This window comes from Scyliorhinus torazame, chromosome 19 (genome assembly GCF_047496885.1).
Source record: "Scyliorhinus torazame isolate Kashiwa2021f chromosome 19, sScyTor2.1, whole genome shotgun sequence".
Lineage (NCBI taxonomy): Eukaryota > Metazoa > Chordata > Chondrichthyes > Carcharhiniformes > Scyliorhinidae > Scyliorhinus > Scyliorhinus torazame.
The window spans coordinates 71,919,104-71,942,431 of record NC_092725.1 but is presented as its reverse complement, the minus strand read 5'-3'; the positions used below and the strand labels follow the sequence as shown (position 1 = coordinate 71,942,431).

Below are 23,328 nucleotides of genomic sequence, written 5' to 3'. Positions count from 1 at the left end.
AGGCACCCCTGGCAATTCTCCGCGCTCGACGTGCTGAGTGCCCGCCGAGTCCCGTTGGCGTTGTTCGTGTGTGGTCCTACCCAGTCCAGCAAGACCTCAGCATTCTGACTGCGGGGGCCGTCCTGGTGGAGGGAGGGGAGATCCCACACTCCGGGTGAGGGGGGCCTCCACGGTGGCTCGGCCCACGATTGGGGGCTACCGATCGGTGGGCAGGCTAATTCCGGGGCGGGGTCTATGTTCCTCCGCGCCGGGCCCCTGTAGGCCACCGCAATATTGCGTGGGGGCCGGCGTGGAGACGGCAACCCACGCGTATGCGCGGACCCGCACTGGCCATGCTGGGGCCCGTATCGGCATGAAGCTCTCTAATGCTGTGCTGGCCCTCTGTGGTGTGTGGGTTCGCTGCTCCTAGCGGCCAGATGACGCCGTTGTAAAACACTCCGGCGTTTACAACTGCATCAACACTCTGCCGTTAAAACGGAGAATCTCACCCCATACGTTTGTTGAGAATTATCACCGATAATGACCATTGCTGCTCGTCTACCATCTTTCTTTTTGATCTATTTTCCCACACCAGATTTACAGTCGATCCTGGCTTCATAACTTTGAAATTGCTTTTATTTAAGACATAGGCGGAAATTCTCCGGCTGCGTTGTGACCGGCGCAAGTCCCACTATGTTGGGATGGGAGAATTGCAGGGGAGACCCAAAACGGGATTTGCGCCAGGCAATGAATAGTGTGCGATACTCCAATCCCACTGTAGCTAACGTGATCTGCTTCACCCTCTTACTGGCATGAATCAGATTAGCATATTTAAATCCTCATTTAAATATGCCGGGACAGTTTGAAGCCGGGTTTTCCCAGGTCCCGCTACTTACCCACCCACCAGTGCATCGTGAAACCGACGGGAATCACTACTGGTCTCCACCATCGGTGATCAGACGTGATGACCATGCTGGGGCAGGGGCTCTGCGGACATAATGCCCCCAGATAGTCGGGGTTATGACAGGGCCAGATTGACATTGTCAGGGTACCAGGGGAAGTGCCAGATTGGTACTGCCAAGGGTGGGCCTGAAAAGGGGCAGGGGTAGGGGACATGAAATGGGGTCATGAAGGTGGGTCATTTAGTGACCCCATTGCGGGGTGTCGCTCACCCCGGGGTTTGGAGGTGTGGTGCATTGGTACCGCAATTGGTCGGGGGCCTGAGAGGAGACCCATTGGGAAGGCCTTGATGCCAGCAATCCTTGGTGCTGGGTGTTGGGGGAGAGCATTGATGCTGGCAAGGATGGTGATGGTTGGGGGTGGGGGGTGGGGGGGGCACTGAAGCCCCGATGCAGGCGATGGGGATGGTGGGGGGCCTCTTACGTCACTTTGGGATCGGGGCCCTTTAAAAATAGAGCCCCAATCTCTGTCAAAATGGGTTTGCCAGCCTGTTAAGGCCTCTTCCCCTCCGAAAATTATTCCAAGTGGGGTGGATTGCGACCTGAATCGCTCTGACCCACTGGGCGGGAAACACGGTGATAGGCCACAATGTTTTGGGAGAATTGCGCCATAGATTCAGAATCTGGGGCGGGATTCTCCAACCCCCCGCCGGGTCGGAGAATCGGCGGTGGGCCGCGCGAATCGCACCATGCCGCCCCGATGCCGGGATTGTGGAGAATCGGCGCCATTGGGGCCAGCGTGGTTGGCACGGCACCAGTCGGGGTATGCGACGACTCTCCGGCCCGGGCCGGTGCGGCGATTCTCCGGCCCAAATGGGCCGAGCGGCCGTCATCAAAAAGCCGAGTCCCGCCGGCACCGTTCTAACATCCTCTGAGCCGGCGGGACCTCGGCGATGAAGGGTCCGGGGGCGACCTGTGGGAGGGGAGGAGGGGGGAGGGGGGGAGGGCGGGGGAGGGGGCCGACCCCAGGGGGGGCCTCCTTAGTGGCCTGGCCTGCAATCGGGGCCCACCAATCAGCGGACCGACCTCTCTAATCCCCGGCCTCCTTTCCTCTGCGCCAGCTCCTGTTGCCCTCCGCCATTTGGCGTCCGGGCCGGTGCGGGACAGAAGGCCACTGCGCATGCGCTATGGTGCCGGCCCAACTGCGCATGCGCGGACCCCGTGGCGCAGGGTTCAGGCCGGAATCGGCAGCTGGAGCGGCGTAGGCCACTCCTGCGCCTTACTAGCCCCCGGCCGGGGAATGGGGTCCCGGAACGGGCGCCGACGCCAGAGTAAAACACTCCCATTTTTATCCCAGCGTCGGCACTTAGCTGCCCAATGGGAGAATCCCGCCCTAGTTTCTCACTCTCAAACAGAATGCAAACTTCCATGTTATCCAAGAGGATCCTTTGCTGGGGCATTGTTAATTAATCCTGTGTCATTACGCATTGCCACTAAAATAATCTATTCCCTGATTAATTTCACAATGAGTTGTTCGAAGAAACTATCCTGATTACACAATGAACACATCCACAAGGCTATCTTTGTTCCTTTGATTGTCCAATCTATATGAAGATTAAGTTGCCCACAATTATTGCAGTGCCTTTCTTGCAAGTCCCAAACAGGTTCGATTTTTGTTGTGTCCTAAAATGTAGCTACAATTAGTCAGCACATAGACTCCTACCAACCGTGACTTCTTTCCCTCACTATTTCCTATCTCAATCTCTTTAATCCAAACTGGTTCTACAGCCTTGCTCTTCCAAGCCAACTGTAATGATCACATCCTTTATTTTTCTTGGAAAATCTTTGTATTTGCTTTTTTCATATTTATAAACAGTTGCTGTGTATATACATTACATTTTTCTTGCCCACGCTAATTTACTTTATTTTACAGAGGTTTGTTTTGTCCTTTATTTAACTAACTCTATGTACATTTTGTTGCCCTCTGGATCTCCCCCCCCCCGCCCCCCCCTTCATTTGGGTTCTGGTCAGGTGCACCACTTTGAGCTGCATTAGGCTTAGTCTTGCGCAGGAGGAGGTGGAGTTAGCCCTGCTCAGTGCTTCGCTCCAGAGTCCCATCCTACCTCTGTCCCCAGTTCGTCCTCACATTTTTGTCTGGTCTCGTCCAGTGGTGTTCGAGCTCTGTCCAGTAGCTGTCCGTATATTTTCCCACATAGCCCCTCCCCATTCTTGCTGCTTGTGTCTATCAGGCCCTCTAGTAGTGTGTTTTCTGGGACCCGGGGTACCATTTCTGTCTCTTTGCAGAGGAAGTGTTTTATTTGGAGGTGTCTCAATTCCTGTCTTTTTGCTAGTTTCCACTTCCTCATCAGTTCGTCTAGTGTCGCCAGTCTGTGCCCTACGTAGAAGCCCCCCCCCCCCCCCCCCCCCCCACATGGTCTAATATCTTGGACAAGAAGGCAATTGGCTGCCTTTTATCCCCTAACTTTTGTGTCAGGACTCCTAACGCCGTTCCTTTATCTGCGGTGGCAAATAGGTGGAACGGTTTCTCACAGGAGGGTAAAGCCAAGACGGGAGCCGTCATAAGTGCCTTTTTCAAATCTTCCACCTGTTTAACCTCCTCGTCTGTCCATTTGAGGATATCTGGCTCTTCCTCTAGTAACTTTAGATACAGTCCCTTTGTTTTCTGAGCGTACATGTCTATCCAGAGTCTGCAATAGCCGATCAGTCCCAGGAATTTTCGGAGTTCTCTTTTTGTTTTGGGGGTTTTTATTGCCAGAATGCCTGCTATTCGCTCGGGACTAAGCCTTCTTTTTCCCGCACTTATCCGGTGCCCTAGATATTTAACTTCCTTTTCTACGTATTGGAGCTTATTCCTTGATACCCGCAATCCCTGTTCTCCCAGAAAATTTAACAATTTGTTTGTGGTTCGTTCTACCTCTCCCTGGTTTTCTCCAGAGACCAACAAGTCGTCTACATACTGGAGTAGAGAACTTCCTTTTGTCACCCGGAATTGTTCCAGAACCTTTTCCAGTGCTTGTCCGAATAAGTTGGGAGATTTTTTTTTTTAAAGTTTGTAGCCCGAGAAAGTTCCAAACTGATCTCAATCTTTATTAACATGGCTAACCCATCTGCTTTTCCATCCTGACTATCCTTGCGAAATGTCAAGTATCCCAGAATATTCTCTTCCCAACTTTTACCGGACCATCAGATACTTATATCGAAATAAAAGTTTCCTCCAGGAAATGCTAAATTAAATCGAAATCCAAGCTAATTCTGTTTTGAGAAATATACGTAGACTCCCAAGTCTATATTGTTTCTAACTTTATAGCAATTAAGTCAGAACCTCATGCATTGTTCAGATCGCATTTGGTTATTATGTTGGTGAGAGTGCCATCAGATGGTCAAAATTGGCAACAGCACTTTGATATTCAACAAGGTTACAAGAATTGTGAGGAATTCCAAGGAAGCTTTTCGCAGTCCAGAATGTCGAATTGCGTTCTCTCAACAATGCTGCCTGGCCGGCTGAGTGATTACGGTCTTTTTATTTTCCAGATTTCTTGTACCTGCAATATTTCCTGTGCCCTTTCCCCACAATTAGAAATAGTCCCAGACTTCAGCAATTGTCAAAAGCTTCCTCTGTAATTGCTTGAGCTTTTCACAACACTAAAGTTTTGTACTCAGAACAGTCCAGCCTTTATCCCAAGTTCTTTGCGCACATTCACAGCAAACTGTGGTCTCACAGGCCAGCACGTCCTGTGATCAGGAAGCTGCACCTTCATAGGAACGGACAAACATATAAATTAGGAGATGACCATTCAGCCCCTCGAGCCTCCTCTGTCATCGGACTGTGACTTCAACTCCACATTCCTGCCTACCACCAATAATCTTTCACCGCTGCTAATGTGGAAGGAGGTGAAGCCCCCCAGCCTGGATAAATGATATGGTTGGGTTCATAAAGTTGGAGAGGATTAAGTTCGCCTTGAGAGGGTCTGCGCAGGGGTTCTACAGGCGGTGGCAACTATTCCTAGACTATCTCGCGGAGCGTTAGAGGAAGGTCGGTCAGCAGCAACCTTGGAGGGGGGGGGGGGGGCGGGGGGATGTCCTGGTAGGGGGGGGGGGCTGCCTGGGAGGGTGGATGAGCAAGAGATAACATGAAGAGTTGGGGAAACTGGCACGTACGGCTGAGGGCCAGTGTACAAAGCTGTGTAAATATATCATTTTGCCATGTATATATCTTGCTCTGCGCGATTTCTCGGTTTTTTTTTGTTACGAGGGAGGGGTGGTTATTGTTTGTAAGGGAGAAAAATTGTGTTAAAAAACTTTAATAAACATATATATTTTTAAAAATAATCTTTCACCGCTTGCTTATCAAGAATCTATCCATCTCTGCCTTAAAAATATTCAAAGACTCTTCTTCCACCACCTTTTGAGGAAGAGAGTTCCAAAGACTCACCACCCTTAAAAAATGTCTCCTCATCTCTATCTTAAATAGGTGACCATCTTATTTTTAAACAGTGGCCCCCAGTTCTAAATTCTCCCACACGAGGAGACATCCTCTGTACATCCACCCTGTCAAGACCCCTCAGAATCTTGTATGTTTCAGTCATGTTGCCTTTTACACTTCTAAACCCCCGTGGACACAAACTTACTCCAACCTTTCCTCAGAAGGAAACCTGCTCATTCCAGGTATTACTTTAATAAATCTTCTCTGAAATGCTTCTGATACATTCACATCTTTCCTTAAATAAGGAACCATTACTCGAGATGTGGGTTCACCAATGCCCTGCATAACTATATAACTGAAGCATAACCTCCCTACTTTTCATTCAATTCCTCTCATAATAAACAACATTCTAATAGCTGCCCTAATTGCTTGCTGTACTTGCACGCTAACCTTTGGTGATCCCTCTGCATCTCAGAGGTGTGCAATCTGTCACCATTTAGATAATAAATTACTTTTTTTATTCTTCCTGCCAAAATGGACAAATTTGGGCCGAAAAATGGCAGCTGGAGTTTAACCCTGATAAGTGCGAGGTGATTCATTTTGGTAGAAAAATTTTGAATGCGGATTACAGGGTCAACGGCAGGGTTCTGAGGAATGTGGAGGAACAGAGAGATCTTGGGGTTCATGTCCACAGATCTCTGAAGGTTGCCACTCAAGTGGATAGAGCCGTGAAGAAGGCCTATAGTGTGTTAGCGTTTATTAACAGGGGGCTTGAGTTTAAGAGCCACGTGGTTATGCTGCAGCTGTACATGACCCTGGTGAGACCACATTTGGAGTGTTGTGTGCAGTTCTGGTCACCTCACAATAAGAAGGACGTGGAAGCATTGGAAAGGGTGCAAAGGAGATTTACCAGGATGCTGCCTGGTTTGCAGGATAGGTCTTATGAGGAAAGGTTGAGGGAGTTAGGGCTTTTCTCTTTGGAGCGGAGGAGGATGAGAGGCGACTTAATAGAGTTTTATAAGATGATGAGGAGGATAGATAGAGTGGACATTCAGAGACTATTTCCTCGGGTGGATGTAGCTGTTACAAGGGGGTATAACTACTTTATACACTTTAGGAACTTTCAAGCGGTTATTGGATAGGCACATGGAGCACACCAGAATGACAGGGAGTGAGATAGCTTGATCTTGGTTTCGGACAATGCTCGGCACAACATCGAGGGCCGAAGGGCCTGTTCTGTGCTGTACTGTTCTATGTTCTATACTCCATTTGCTAGATTTTTGCCCACTCACTTATCCTGTAAGACCATAAGACATAGGAGCAGAATTAGGCCACTCGGCCCATCAGGTCTGCTCCGCAATTCAATCATGGCTGATATGTTTCTCATCCCCATTCTCCTACCTTCTCCCCATAACTCCTGATGCCTTATTAATCAAGAACCTATCTATCCCTGTCTGAAAGACACTCAATGTTTTGGCCTCCACAGCCTTCTGCGGCAAAGTGTTCCACAGATTTACCACCCTCTGGCTGAAGAAATTGCTCATCTCTGTTTTAAAGAATCGTCCCTTCAATCTGAGGCTGTGCCCTCTGGTTCCAGTTTCTCCTACAAGTGGAAACATCCTCTTCACCTCCACTCTATACAGGAGGCCTGTATCCTGTAAGTTTCAATAAGATCCCCCCCTCATCCTTCTAAACTCCAACGAGTACAGACCCAGAGTCCTTAACTGTTCCTCATATGACAAGCACTTCATTCCAGGGATCATTCTTGTGAACTCCTTGGACCCTCTCCAACACTAGCACATCCTTCCTTAGATACAGGGCTTAAACTGCTCACAATACTCCAAATGGGGTCTAACCAAAGTCTCATACAACCTCAGAAGTACATCCCTGCTTTTGTATTCTATCCCTCTCGCAATGAATGCTTTTTTTTCCAATTAAGTGGCAATTTAGCATGGCCAATCCACCTAACCTGCAAAACTTTGTGTTGTAGAGGTGAAACCCATGCAGACACGGGAAGAATATGCAAATTCCACACTCTCGACATGAATGCTAACATTGCATTTGTCTTCCTAACTGCCGACTGAACCTATACGTTAACCTGTTAGGCCACACTTGGAATATAATGTTCAATTCTGGTCGCCACACTACCAGAAGTATGTGGAGGCTTTGCAGGGGGTACAGAAGAGGTTTACCAGGATGTTGCTTGGTATGAAGGGCATTAGCTATGAGGAGAGATTGGATAAACTCGGTTTGTTCTGTCTGGAACGACGGAGGTTGAGGGGCGGTCTGATAGAGGTCTCCAAGATTATGAGGGTGAACAGGAGCAGTATACATCTCAGGATTATAACAAGCCATGCATCTCTGACCTCTCCAATAAGCATAAAGCAGGGTATGGACCATAGAAATACCATTGATTACAGTCAATATCCACCTATTTTCCTTAATTAATGGGAAAATGTTAGGGAATATTTTCTTCCACTCTAATGGGCCATGGTCAGATCTTGTCCAGGTCACACCTACCCATGATCAGGTACAGTTTATTGGTAAGTAAAGTTCTTGAATCTTTTCTGATCCATAGAAGACAAACAATCTGACTAAGCAAATCACCAGACTCCCAACTACTATAGTTTCCATTTTAGGTCTTATTAAAAATACTCTTATGAAAAAAATATGGAAATTACCCGATTATTCACAGGCTGAACACTGTTTTGGCTGAAGTGCCATTGTAAACTTTTGTTTCAGGTTCAATTTGTTGTTGTTCATGAGGCGGGATCTATTATTTTACGAGCACATTAAAAAAGGCAACAAAACTGCTGGGAAAGAAAACAAGGCAAGGTCCATGCTTTATAATGATATGCTAATTACAGCAGGGTGCCATGAGAAATTACTGGTCTAAACGCTCTTCCATTGCAACAGCATTAAATTGTATGGAGATCTTTTCAGGAAATTATTCCCGTAGAATATACATGAGGTCTGAATAATACAATGGTTGACAGCATTGCGATATTCTTTTTGAAACCAGGCTCAAACCAAGTTCATATTAATGAAATGGAAGTTTCCATCTGGAGGTGTGAGTTCCAACAAGTAATACAAATATGATCAAAATGGGCGGCGCTGTAGCACAATGGTTCGCACTGTTTCTTCACAACGCCAGGGTCCCAGGTTCGATTCCCGGCTTGGGTCACTGCCTGGGCGGAGTCTGCATGTTCTCCCCGTGTCTGTGTGGGTTTCCTCCGGGTGCTCCGGTTCCCTCCCACAAGTCCCGTAAGACGTGCTTGTTAGGTGAATTGGACATTCTGAATTCTCCCTCAGTGTACCCGAACAGGCGCCGGAATGTGGCGACTAGGGGCTTATCACAGTAACTTCAGTGCAGTGTTCATGGAAGCCTACTTGTAACAATAAAGATTATCATTAAAACTCAGTTTGCAGTGGACATGGGTCCACAGCACTAAAATGTCTGTATTTCAGGAACCTCACAAAAAGAATGTACAGGGTCAGTTAGCCTTCACCATTGGGGCAATGGAGTGGGGAGTCTTGTCACTGAAACTGTAGCACATTTGTGAGGGTTGTTCATAATAAAAGATTGCCTATTTTTGACAATGGGCGATTTCAAATCACAGCATATTACTCAAAACTCCCCCATTTCATCTCTCATTCTAGTGAATGCAAGACTGCACCAAAATGTTCCTGTGCTGTAATTTTTTCTGTTCTTTTTTTGATAAAAACAGCTTCAAACAAACAAGAGTCCAACATTCTGACTGAAGTTTCTTCATGAAATTTTCAACTCTCGCAAGAAAGGAACTCCAGAGAAGATTACAATAAAGTAACTGCATTGATTATTCATCACTATTAGTAATAGTGGCTTTCTCCCTCTCATCGTCTGATACTCACGCTGCGATACACCACAATGAGTGTTGGTGGCCGTGGTTCTGCTTCATCTGTGAGTCCAGACAATTAGTGCTGGCAGACTATTCCCGGTGTGGGGGATAGGAACTTCATAGCCGAGTTTCATCTTGTCCTTACCTGATTTCCATAAGCACATCTTTCAGCACTTAGCAGGGGGTGCTAATTAGATGCAGAAGCCGACTTTCTCTCCCTGGCTAATGCTGTCATTCCTATTAGTATGCTAGCTAAACTAACCCGGCACCGGCCTCAAATCAAAGTTGGATCCTTCTTCTTGTGTTCCATTCCAGTCGATACATTCACTTGCTGAGGCAACCAAACAACTCAGTGGGAATGATTATTTTTAATGATTGATGGCACTTTAGTGTTTGAATCATAGAATCATAGAATTTACAATGCATAAGGAGGCCATTCGGCCCATCGAGTCTGCACCGGCTCTTGGAAAGAGCACCCTACTTAAACCCACACCTCGACCCTATCCCTATAACCCAGCAACCCCAGCTAACCCAAGGGCAATTTAGCATGGGCAATCCACCTAACCTGCACATCTTTGGACTGTGGGAGGAAACTAGACCACCTGGAGAAAACCCACGCAGACACGGGGAGAATGTGCAGACTCCGCATAAACAGTGACCCAAGCGGGAATCGAACCTAGGACCCTGGCACTGTGAAGCAACAGTGCTAACCACTGTGCTACCGTGCTGCCCACTTTGGATGTATAGAAGCCACACAGTCTGTATAATTGGTTATCTGCCCAGCTGGACAACAATATCACTTTAAGAACACTTCACTGGCACATGCTACTGTTAAGATTATTTCAGCAGAAGCAATAATAATAATAATCACTTATTGTCACAAGTAGGCTTCAATGAAGTTACTGTGAAAGGTCCCTAGTCGCCATATTCCGGCGCCTGTTCGGGGAGGCTGGTATGGGAATGCACAGGGGCTTGTTAAATCTTATTGATAGCTTTAGCAACCAGAGTGCAAGTGTAAAGGAGGACAGAAATAGTTACATTTTGTCGTAAAATGTTATTCGATGCTTAATGAGCACAGCTTAATTTCTTTACAATCAACCAGGACGTTTTTTTAATTACAATGTAAGCCCACCGAATCGTTGTTATATTTACAAAGCACAAATTATTAAAACTCAGCATTTTTTATAAAATGTTCTGCCTGATTATGTCTGCCAATTATGCAGAGATATAATAGGTAGTGGTTTCAAGAATTTGTTCAGCAGATCTTCCATGGATCTCTAAATCACTCCTCTGTGCATTACAACCTTAAACCATTTTCTCTCTTTGCTCTATTGATCCTCTGCGATAAACCCATTTGAATGTTGCTTTCATGCTGCCGGCAAGTGCTATGCACTCATTCACTTGTCCTTGTACTTTGCAAATAAGCAGTGCAAGATTCGGATTGTGGCTTTGCTGTCCAGATTTACAATATCTGTGGAGAGACAGGGAAGAAAAAAGCTTTCTTTTCAAATGTTTAATCATCAGGTAAATACAAAGGGGGCCAGTGAGCCCATCTTAACTTCACTGATTGAAAAGAAACTTCCACTGTTGTGGTGCACATTTAAATGAACACGGTTATGTGTTCTGTATATATTACCAGAGGGGAACTGATGCAATGTATCATGTGATTCAGGCTCGCTGTGAGGGAAGCAAACATGTCAGACATGCACACAAACTCTTCAACATTGTAATACTGCTACCAACTTCTCAACTCCTTAATAAATTAATTCATGTGTCTGTTTGTTAACCATTCTCCGGGACCTGGTTAATGTTTATTTGGTAAAAACACCACCAAATATCACAGTCCCCCAATCAAATCATCCAGCTGGCTCTACAGTTTTCAGAACTCTTATTGGACCCGAATTTCCAATCCAAGTCACAATTATTTTTTGCATGAATAAAGATTTCCTGATCTAAATTTGATGTTGCACATATATATATATTTTTGCCCCTTTGTCCCCTAATGGCTTGAAACAATACTCCCGAGTTTTTCGCTAAATACCGTTGTAATATCTTGTGTCTGTCAAGACAAATGACAGCATGTACATTGTTGCCCCGGAGGATGAAAATACAGATCTGCTCCATACTATCGGAGAATCTGAAGTGCTGCCTATTTATCTAGTTCCACAATTAGGAGGTGTCCAAGGCAAGGTGGTTCGATCCTGTGCCTTGGGTAGTTCCAGAGCAGACATATTCAAGTGAGCGTAACTGTTCACTTGAATATGCCAATCTGGATTCCTCCCATTGAGGGTGAAACCTAGATCTCGCGAGGCGCAATGAGCATCGTAAACATCGCAAGAGGCCTCTCGTGAGATTTCCCGGCCTTGTTGCGTCCCGAGTCGGGCACTATGTGCCGATCGATCGCCCCAAAGTTTCCAATCTATGTTTTCTGGGGTTTTTAAAATAAATTTAGAGTATCCAATTATTTTGTTTTCCAATTAAGGGGCAATTTAGCGTGGCCAATCCACCTAACCTGCACATCTTTCGGTTGTGGGGGTGAAACCCACGCAGATATGGGGAGAATGTGCAAACTCCACATGGACACTGGGCCGGGATTCGAACCCGGGTCCTCAGCGCCGTCATTCCAGTGCTAACCACTGTGCCACATGCCGCCTTGGTTTCCAATCTATGTTAATTAATACTCAAGTGAGGAAATCTGAATGCGATTTTCCAGTCACGCCCAACCCAACACCAGAAATTCCCACCCGAGGTCAACGGAAACTTTGAGCATCGAATTCTCCATCTCACCTATGATGATTCGCTGGGTGAATGGGACTGGAAGATTTCTGCCCTACTCTACATTTTTGTGATCCAAGTATTCCAACTCAGTTCCAGTTTTTAAAATAAATTTAGAGTACCCAATTCATTTTTTCCAATTAAGGGGCAATTTAGCATGGCCAATCCACCTACCCTGCACATCTTTGGGTTGGGGGCGAAATCCACGCAACACGGGGAGAGTGTGCAAACTACCCATGGACAGTGACCCAAGGCCGGGAACGAACGTGGGGCCTTGGTGCCGTGAGGCAGCAGTGCTAACCACTGTGCCACCGTGCTGCCCTGTTGGATTCCAGTTTATGGAAAAGTTAAAATTTATCGCTACAGTAACAATGATGGAACTTATAATGCCTGCCATGTAATTTCCACATCAGGCAGTCCAATAAATCACATTCGCAACAAAGAAAATATCACAATAGACTTTCTACTGCAACATATTGTTAATATTCAACAAAGTGTAAAAAGGCCTCCTTATTTTTCTAAATGTTCACTGACCTTCAGGATTGACTGGATGCTTCAATAATCCTCTCTCTTTAAGAATCTCCAGCACAAAAGTGACATTGTGAAGCTGCAATTGAATACATCAAATATTATACTGTAATGTGACTCTCTGTGCAAGGAAGGCAAATTGCTTGGATTTCATTCAAGAAATAATGAAGTGAATTTAGGTTGAAAATATGGATTATATGTGTTTCGCAGTAGAATCTTTGTAGAAAGTAGACAACAACCCCCTCCTCCCCCCAACCCACTGAATTCAATAAACTCAACTAAGCTTTGTCATGATATGCAAACATGCAACCAATGAACACTCAGAATAGGACACGACCAATGGGCAGTCAGGACACTCAGAGGTGGCAACACCACAAGGGGGCATGACATAAACACGAAAAAAGGGATGAGGCACTCACACCCTGTCTCTTTCCACAGACAGACATCTGGAGAGTTAGACAGTGTTGATCAGCAGCATCACACCCCAGCACGTGGCTTAGAGCAAGCTGGTACAGTTCGACTGAGTTACTGCAGTTAGATTAGCAGAGAGTCAAACTCATTTGAGAACTGTGTTAATAGTTCAATAAACACATTGAACTAATTTCAGAGTCTGGAGCATCCTTTAGTTAAGACTGCATCAAGTGGCAGCTTGTGTTATTCCAAATTACATAACACAACATGATACCAGGTGTGACTGTTCAATCTATTTAGTTCAACTCAGCAAGATCTGTGACAACCAGCTACTGAATACAGGCACAATGGACGAGATTCAGGCTCGTCATCAGCTCAGGACCACCGGCAATCCTAGTGCCAACTGCCGATCATTCAAGCAGAAATTTCAACTATACGTGGAAGCATCTGACCTCAATGGCGCGACTGATGTGTGGAAGATAGCTCTTCTACTCACCACTGCGGGTGACCATGCGATAGAGATCTTCAACTCCTTTCACTTTTCCGAAGGGCAGGACAAAACGAGATACCAAACCATCCTGGACAAATTCGACAGCCACTGCGAGGTGGACACCACGGAATCTTCGAGCGCTACATCTTCAAGCAGAGGATGCAAGATAAAGACGAATCCTTCAACTCCTGTCTAACTAACCTTAGACTGCTAGCGCAATCCTGTAACTTTGGTGCTATCACCGATTCCATAATCAGAGACCAAATCGTTTTGGAGTCCACTCTGATCCTCTGCGAGAGCAATTGTTGAAAATCAAGCACATGGCCCTGCCAGTCGTGATTGAAACGTGTACTGTGCATGAGCACTCTAAAAATCGCTATTCACAATACAAAACAGCAGAAAGTGAAAACCAAGCCTCCCACGAGGTGGAGAGTGTTCGGGCCATCTCCCAGGTGCATCGCCTCCACATTGATGAAAGCCACCATTTCACGTGCTCTTCCCGGGGCCCGACGCATGCGCAATGCGATCGGGAACACAAAGTGGCCGAAAACAGCACTGCGCAGGTGCAGACGTCCGGGAACCGCACCGCGCATGTGCAATGACGCACTGAGCGTCATGACGCCACATGACGTGTGCGAACTGTGGCACCACCCATTTTTTTTTTAACTGCCCTGCAAGAGGCAAACGCTGTTTAAACTGTGGGAAACCAAACCACTATGCAGCCCTGTGCAGATCTGCACCACCAGTCAGGAGCCAGCTCCCAATTCCGACAGTGGCGCATCAGAAGTGTGCAACACCGAATACATAACTCTGATCCAGGCAGTGCGACGGATCCAGATGATGAATACCTGGACAACCCTTACCGAGTGGGCATTATTACGAATGCGAATACGCCACACCGGACACATCACGAGTCCAATCAATCCTGGCCGAGGATTCCGAGGACGAATGGCATGCAGTGATGAAGGTCAACCACTGCCCCATCCAGTTCAAACTGGACACAGGTGCCTCCGCCAACCTGATTTCGCAGGTGGACTTCAAGAGAATCAAGAAGCCCCCCATAATCCTTCCAGCTGCCTGCAAACTCCTGGACTACAATGGAAATGCAATCAAGGCTCTGGGGCTGACACACACAAGCAAGCTTATGCTTAGAGATTGTTAAACCAGACAGGGCGTCCCTGCTAGGTGTGCACGCCTGCAAACAACTGAACCTCATTCAAAGGGTCTACACCACAACGCTGTCCCATTCGGATCTTCAGGCCAGCAATGACGACATCCTAACCCAATACCCAGATGTATTTAGCGGGATGGGCATGCCGCCGTACAAGTACAAGATTCTACTGCGGCCTGATGCCAAGCCAGTGGTCCACCCACCACAACAAGTCCCTGCTCCACTGAGAGAACGTCTGAAGGCAGAGTTCACGAGTCCACAACAAAATGGCATCAGCTCCAAGGTCACTGAACCAACCGACTGGGTCAGCTCGATGGTGTGCGTAAAGAACCTTCGGGGGACCTACACATCTGCATTGACCCCAAGGACCTAAACAAAAACATTATGCGGGAGCATTACCCCATCCCGAAGAGGGAAAAAGAGGGAAGAAATCACGGGTGAGATGGCACACACGCGCGTCTTCACAAAATTGGATGCACCCCAAGGATTTTGGCAAATCCAAATAGAAGAATCCAACAGAAGGCTCTGCACCTTCAACTCGCCTTTTGGCAACCAAATGTCATCTCGGCATCAGAGATTTTCCATCGCATCATGGAACAGATGATGGAGGGAATAGAAGGGGTTCATGTTTAACCCTGAAAAGTGTGAGGTTGTCCATTTTGGAAGGACAAATATGAATGCGGAATACAGGGTTAACGGTAGAGTTCTTGGCATTGTGGAGGAGCAGAGAGACCTTGGGGTCTATGTTCATACATCTTTGAAAGTTGCCACTCAAGTGGATAGAGCTGTGAAGAAGGCCTATGGTGTGCTCGCGTTCATTAACAGAGGGATTGAATTTAAGAGCAGTGAGGTGATGATGCAGCTGTACAAAACTTTGGTAAGGCCACATTTGGAGTACTGTGTACAGTTCTGGTCGCCTCATTTTAGGAAGGATGTGGAAGCTCTGGAAAAGGTGCAAAGAAGATTTACCAGGATGTTGCCTGGAATGGAGAGTAGGTCTTACGAGGAAAGGTTGAGGGTGCTAGGCCTTTTCTCATTAGAGCGGAGAAGGATGAGGGGCGACTTGATAGAGGTTTATAAGATGATCAGGGGAATAGATAGAGTAGACAGTCAGAGACTTTTTCCCCAGGTGGAACACACCATTACAAGGGGACATAAATTTAAGGTGAAAGGTGGAAGATATAGGAGGGATATCAGAGGTAGGTTCTTTACCCAGAGAGTAGTGGGGGCATGGAATGCACTGCCTGTGGAAGTAGTTGAGTCGGAAACATTAGTGACCTTCAAGCAGCTGTTGGATAGGTACATGGATTACGGGAAAATTATATAGTGTAGATTTATTTGTTCTTAAGGGCAGCACGGTAGCATTGTGGATAGCACAATTGCTTCACAGATCCATGGTCCCAGGTTCGATTTCGGCTTGGGTCATTGTCTGTGCGGAGTCTGCACGTCCTCCCCGTGTCTGCGTGGGTTTCCTCCGGGTGCTCCGGTTTCCTCCCACAGTCCAAAGATGTGCGGGTTAGGTGAATTGGCCAATGATAAATTGCCCTTAATGTCCAAATTGCCCTTGGTGTTGGGTGGAGGTGTTGAGTTTGGGTAGGGTGCTCTTTCCAAGAGCTGGTGCAGACTCAGGGGGCCGAATGGCCTCCTTCTGCACTGTAGATTCAATGATAATGTATGATTAATCTAGGACAAAGGTTCGGCACAACATCGTGGGCCGAAGGGCCTGTTCTGTGCTGTATTTTCTATGTTCTATGTTCTATGTTCTATGTCTACATTGACGATATCATAATCTGGTCCACAACCCGAGAGGAACATGTGTTGCGACTCAGGAAAGTATTCCGACGCATACATGAACATGGCCTCAAGTTAAACAGGTCCAAGTGCTGTTTTGGGACATCCGCGCTGAAGTTCCTGGGCAATCGGATTTTGCAACAAGGTCTGCACAAGGACACAGACAAAATTAAAGCCATCGAGGCACTGAAAGTCCCCTGATGTGTTGGGTAAGCTGGGTCTGCGAGGATTGCATTTACTGTAGCAGAGAGAGAGAGAGAGACAGGCTTCCAACACTTGAATAAATGCAACTCTATTTTATTTAACTCTTAACTATTAAACATGCTTGAACTGTGGGTTGACACTATGCTGAGTTGACTGGAGACCTGAGGCTAACCTGACCAGACTATCGTACTACCACATGGTGGATGTTCTAGTTGTTGCTCACAGGCTCTGACTGTCTCAGAGGCTGCATCCCAAGAGAGCGGGAAAACTAGTGCCCCCTGGTTATATAGTGGCCGTGGCCTGTCTGGTGATTTGCTGCTGTGTTCTGTATGTTCATTGGTCATCCTTTGTGTCATTCACTGTCTGTCTGTGCACCATCATATACTTGTGTGTATGTTATGACATCTCCCCCCTTTCACAAAATGTGTGTATGTGTCAATAAATAGTGGGTGTATGTATGAGCCTGACTATGTACAAAGTATGTGAGCGTATTTACATGAGTAAGAGCTGAACTATATACAAAATACATGAACGTATTTACATGGGAAGGTGTCTAGTGCAGATAGAGTGCATACAACAAATTGGGAAGAAACAATGTGTACAGATGTGTAAACGAAATACAAGGCAATGCAACATTCAGTCTATAAGTTTAGTCTCCGTGGCGGCGACGAATTCTGGTTGACCGCCTCAAGGATGGGTATGGGGCCGCCTGCACTGGAATGGGCGGAGCTGCGTCCAACGTAGACGGTGGCGAAAGAAAAGGCAGATCGGTGACCTCTTGGAAGGGTGTGTCCTGAGGAATCAGCAGGCGAGGCGGGACATCACGCTCAGGTGGCGAGCGTGGAAGCAGTCGCAGTGCCCGCCTATTACGGCGAAGAAAAGAGCCATCATGCATGCGAACGAGAAATGATCTGGGGGCCACTCGCTTGACCACCACAGCTGTGGCAGACCAGCCACCGTCGGGTAGCTGAACACGAACTCGGTCAGCAGGGACCAGAGCAGGGAGATCTGTGGCGTGGGCATCATACGCCGACTTGCATTGGGCCCGAGACAGTTGCATTCTTTGCAGGACCGGAAAATTGTCAAAGTCCGGGACGTGGATAGCCGGCACCATCGTCCGTAGTGTGCGGTTCATTAGCAGCTGTGCTGGGGACAGGCCAGCAGACAAAGGAGTCGCCCTGTAGGCTAGCAGTGCCAGGTGAAAATCTGAACCCGAATCAGCAGCTTTACATAACAGTTGTTTTACAATGTGTACCCCCTTTTCTGCTTTCCCATTTGACTGGGGGTAGTGGGGGCTTGAAGTGATGTGTGTGAAATTGTACCGTCGGGCAAAATCCGTCCACTCCTGACTGAAGAAGCACGGGCCATTATCTGTCATGATCGTGAGTGGAATGCCATGACGGGCAAAGGTCACTTTGCACGCCCTGATGACTGTTGCTGATGTGAGGTCATGCAGTCTGACCACCTCGGGGTAATTTGAAAAATAGTCCATGAGGAGAACGTAGTCCCGGCCTTTTGCGTGGAAGAGATCAATGCCAACCTTGGTCCATGGGGACGACACCAGTTCATGCGGCTGCAAAGTGTCTTTCAGCTGAATCGGCTGGAACCGTTGGCATGTTGGGCAATTTAGGACAGTGTTGGCGATGTCGTCATTGATGCCAGGCCAATATACTGCCTCTTGGACTCGCTGGCGATACTTTTCCGCCCCCAGGTGACCCTCGTGGAGTTGGCCGAGGACAAGCTCTCGCATACTCTGTGGTATTACTATCCTGTCCAGTTTCATTAGTATGCCATCAACCACTGCCAGGTCGTCTTTTATATTGTAGAACTGTGGGCACTGGCCCTTCTGCCAACCATTGTGAGATGGCGCATGACCCGTTGGAGTAAAGGATCCCTGGCCGTCTCTTGACAACCCTTTCGTCAGTGGCCGGAAAGTTGGATGCGCAGATCTCAACATGGGTGTCGATCTGGCAGACAAAGTCAGACTGCTCGCACGGCGTGGTGATGGAGCGAGAGAGTGCATCGGCCACAATGAGCTCCTTGCCCAGGGTGTAGACCAGGTCGAAATCATAGCGTCGGAGTTTGAGGAGGATACGCTGTAGGCGTGGCGTCATATCGTTGAGGTACTTCTGTATGATGTGAACCAGTGGCCTGTGGTCCGTTTCGACCGTAAACTTGGGGAGTCCATACACGTAATCATAGAATTTGTCAATCCCCGTGTGGAGGCCCAGGCACTCTTTCTCGATTTGAGCAAATCGCTGCTCAGTAGGGGTCATGGCTCCAGATGCATATGCGACTAGGGCCCAGGCGGAGGATTCGTCCCGCTGGAGGAGTACTGCCCCAATGCCAGCCTGGCTCGAGTCTGTGGAGCTCTTCGTCTCCTTGGCAGGGTCGAAAAACGCCAGGACTGGGGCCTTGGTGAGTTTCGCCCTGAGCTCACGCCACTCTCGCTCATGAGCGGGGAGCCACTTGAAGTTGTTTTTTTTTTACAAGATTGCGGAGAGCTAACTGGCCTGTAATTCCCAGGGTTATCCCTAGTTCCTTTTTTGAACAGGGGCACGACATTCGCCACTCTCCAATCCCCTGGTACCACCCCTGTTGACAGTGAGGATGAAAAGATAATTGCCAACGGCTCTGCAATTTCATCTCTTGCTTCCCATAGAATCCTTGGATATATCCCGTCAGGCCCGGGGGACTTGTCTATTCTCAAGTTTTTCAAAATGCCCAACACATCTTCCTTCCTAACAAGTATTTCCTCGAGCTTACCAATCTGTTTCACACTGTCCTCTCCAACAATATCGCCCCTCTCATTTGTAAATACAGAAGAAAAGTACTCATTCAAGACCTCTCCTATCTCTTCAGACTCAATACACAATCTCCCGCTACTGTCCTTGATTGGACCTACCCTCGCTCTAGTCATTCTCATATTTCTCACATATGTGTAAAAGGCCTTGGGGTTTTCCTTGATCCTACCCGCCAAAGATTGTTCATGCCCTCTCTTAGCTCTCCTAATCCCTTTCTTCAGTTCCCTCCTGGCTATCTTGTATCCCTCCAATGCTCTGTCTGAACCTTGTTTCCTCAGCCTTACATAAGTCACCTTTTTCCTCTTAACAAGACATTCAACCTCTCTTGTCAACCATGGTTCCCTCACTCGACCATCTCTTCCCTGCCTGACAGGGACATACATATCAAGGACACGTAGCACCTGTTCCTTGAACAAGTTCCACATTTCACTTGTGTCCTTCCCTGCCAGCCTATGTTCCCAACTTATGCACTTCAATTCTTGTCTGACAACATCGTATTTACCCTTCCCCCAATTGTAAACCTTGCCCTGTTGCACGTACCTATCCCTCTCCATTACTAAAGTGAAAGTCACAGAATTGTGGTCATTATCTCCAAAATGCTCCCCCACTAACAAATCTATCACTTGCCCTGGTTCATTACCAAGTACTAAATCCAATATTGCCCCTCCTCTGGTCGGACAATCTACATACTGTGTTAGAAAAGCTTCCTGGACACACTGCACAAACACCAACCCATCCAAACTATTTGATCTAAAGAGTTTCCACTCAATATTTGGGAAGTTAAAGTCACCCATGACTACTACCCTGTGACTTCTGCACCTTTCCAAAATCTGTTTCCCAATCTGTTCCTCCACATCTCTGCTACTATTGGGGGGCCTATAGAAAACTCCTAACAAGGTGACTGCGCCTTTCCTATTTCTGACTTCAACCCATACTACCTCAATAGGGTGATACTCCTCGAACTTCCTTTCTGCAGCTGTTATACTATCTCTAATTAATAATGCCACCCCCCCACCTCTTTTACCACCCTCCCTAATCTTATTGAAACATCTGTAACCAGGGACCTCCAACAACCATTTCTGCCCCTCGTCTATCCAAGTTTCCGTGATGGCCACCACATCGTAGTCCCAAGTACCGATCCATGCCTTAAGTTCACCCACCTTATTCCTGATGCTTCTTGCGTTGAAGTATACACACTTCAACCCATCTCCGTGCCTGCAAATACTCTCCTTTGTCAGTGTTCCCTTCCCCACTGCCTCATTACATGCTTTGGCGTCCTGAATATCGGCTACCTTAGTTGCTGGACTACAAATCCGGTTCCCATTCCCCTGCCAAATTAGTTTAAACCCTCCCGAAGAGTACTAGCAAACCTCCCTCCCAGGATATTGGTGCCCCTCTGGTTCAGATGCAACCCGTCCTGCTTGTACAGGTCCCACCTTCCCCAGAATGCGCTCCAATTATCCAAATACCTGAAGCCCTCCCTCCTACACCATTCCTGCAGCCACGTGTTCAACTGCACTCTCTCCCTATTCCTAGCCTCGCTATCACGTGGCACCGGCAACAAACCAGAGATGACAACTCTGTCTGTCCTGGCTTTCAACTTCCAGCCTAACTCCCTAAACTTGTTTATTACCTCCACACCACTTTTCCTACCTATGTCGTTGGTACCAATGTGCACCACGACTTCTGGCTGCTCACCCTCCCCCTTAAGGATCCTGAAGACACGATTCGAGACATCCCTGGCCCTGGCACCCGGGAGGCAACATACCTTCCGGGAGTCTCGCTCGCGACCACAGAATCTCCTATCTATTCCCCTAACCATTGAATCTCCTACAACTATTGCTTTTCTATTCTCCCCCCTTCCCTTCTGAGCCCCAGAGCCAGACTCCGTACCAGAGACCTGACCGCTAGGGCCTTTCCCCGGTAGGTCATCCCCCCCAACAGCATCCAAAACGGTATACTTGTTTTGAAGGGGAACGGCCACGAGGGATCCCTGCACTGTCTGCCTGTTTGTTTTTTTCCCCCTGACTGTAACCCAGCTATTCTTGTCCAGTACCTTGGGTGTGGTTACCTCCCTGTAACTCTTCTCAATCACCCCCTCTGCCTCCCGGATGATCCGAAGTTCATCCAGCTTCAGCTCCAGTTCCCTAACACGGTCTTTGAGGAGCTGAAGTTGGGTGCACTTCCCGCAGGTATAGTCAGTGGGGACACCGGTGGTATCCCTCACCACCCACATCCTACAGGAGGAGCATGTAACTGGCCTAGCCTCCATCCCCTCTTACCTTACAGAATATAGCTGCTGTGTGGACCAACTGGATCTCCGCCCTCCGACTCTGCTCCCAGTCAGCTACACTTCCTGTAAACTCCTGGCTCTCTTCGCACTCTTTACGGAAATGTTGGAAACAAAATGAAAGGAGCACCTTACTCCCTCCTCACCTAACTCCCTCGGTCACCAAACTCTCACTATCGCACTCAAAAAGCACCAAATTCAGCACTCCCTCGGTCACCAAACTCTCACTATCGCACTCAAAAAGCACCAAATTCAGCACTCAGTGCAAACAAAGTCTGCACTGTAGGGAATCACTTTTATACTGTGAATCTAGCCTCTGAAAAACTGGCCTAATCCAATTAACTAATTAACAAGCTCCAGCTGCAAGTGCCTAGAAGTAGAAGCCTGTTTAAAGCTGATTGAAAATTCACCTTCTTCTAAACCAAACATCAACTTTTAAGTTAATTAACTAAATAAAAGAAAGACTAAACTTTAGATAAAAATGAAGCCTTATACTCCCTCGGTCACCAAACTCTCACTATCGCACTCAAAAAGCACCAAATTCAGCACTCAGTGCAAACAACCTGTTTGAGAATGGTCCTCGTTTGCCAAGAGCTACAATTTCAGGCATGTCACCTCCAGTCCGCACTATCCGCAGTCCAATGGCAAAGTCGAAAAGCGGGTGCACGTCGTTAAGCAGCTCACCCGCAAGGCCTCGGGCTCCGCTTCCGACATACACCTTGCACTACTTGCATACCGGGCGACTCCCTTGTCCACTGGCATGTCACCAGCTCAACTGCTGATGAACAGGGCTTGCGGACGATGCTTCCAGCCATATACCTGCCCAACCTTGATCACCTCCCGGTGCTGCAGAAGATGCAGCAGCTTCGCGACAGCCAGAAGCAGGGCTATGATGCACATGCCACCGATCTGGACGTGCTATCCCCGGCAGACAAGGTCAGGGTCAAGATACCAGATGGTGGGTGGTCTGCTGTGGCTGTCGTTGTTCGACAGGCCGCGCCCAGATCCTATGTCATACGTATGGCTAATGGCTCCATTGTGCGATGGAATCCAAGGGCACTGCGAAATGTTGCTTGCCCACAAACACTTTCCCCTCCATTTCCACATGTCGAATTGCCACCTCCAGACACCTCGAACCACGAGGCCACCAATCGTGCCTCCCACTCGCCTGTCAAGACACCGTCATCCCCTCCACCACCTCTCCGGCGGACGACGAGGATCAGACACAAGCCTCAGAGACTGGACTTATAAGCATTTGTTTTGTTTGTTCTGTCCTGTATTCCTCAGTCAGTCACATTAGACAGACACATGTATATACATCTACAAAAAAAAGGGGGAGATGTCATGATATACAAACATGCAACCAATGAACACTCAGATTAGGACACAACCAATGGGCAGTCAGGACACTCAGAGGTGGCATCACCACAAGGGGGCATGACATAAACACTATAAAAGGGATGAGGCACTCACACCCTGTCTCTTTCCACAGACAGACATCTAGAGAGTTAGACAGGGTTGATCAGCAGCATCACACCCCAGCACGTGGCTTAGAGCAAGCTTGTATAGTTAGACTGAGTTACTACATTTAGATTAGCAGAGAGTCAAACTCATTTGAGGACTGTGTTAATAGTTCAATAAACACGTTGAACTCATTTCAGAGT

At 47.6% G+C, this 23,328-nt stretch overlaps 1 protein-coding gene across 1 annotated transcript in view; it reads right to left on the bottom strand.

Moving 5' to 3' along the window:
• Positions 1-8,143: 8,143 nt before the first annotated feature.
• Positions 8,144-23,328, bottom strand: part of parvg (parvin, gamma) — a 70,699-nt gene continuing 55,514 nt past the window's right edge. The window contains exons 12-13 of the mRNA XM_072484526.1: positions 12,510-12,582; positions 8,144-10,671 (exon numbers count right to left, since the gene is read on the bottom strand). Coding sequence (XP_072340627.1) covers positions 10,598-10,671; positions 12,510-12,582 — 147 coding nt within the window. The 3' untranslated portion in view covers positions 8,144-10,597. The remainder of the gene's footprint in view (positions 10,672-12,509; positions 12,583-23,328) is intronic.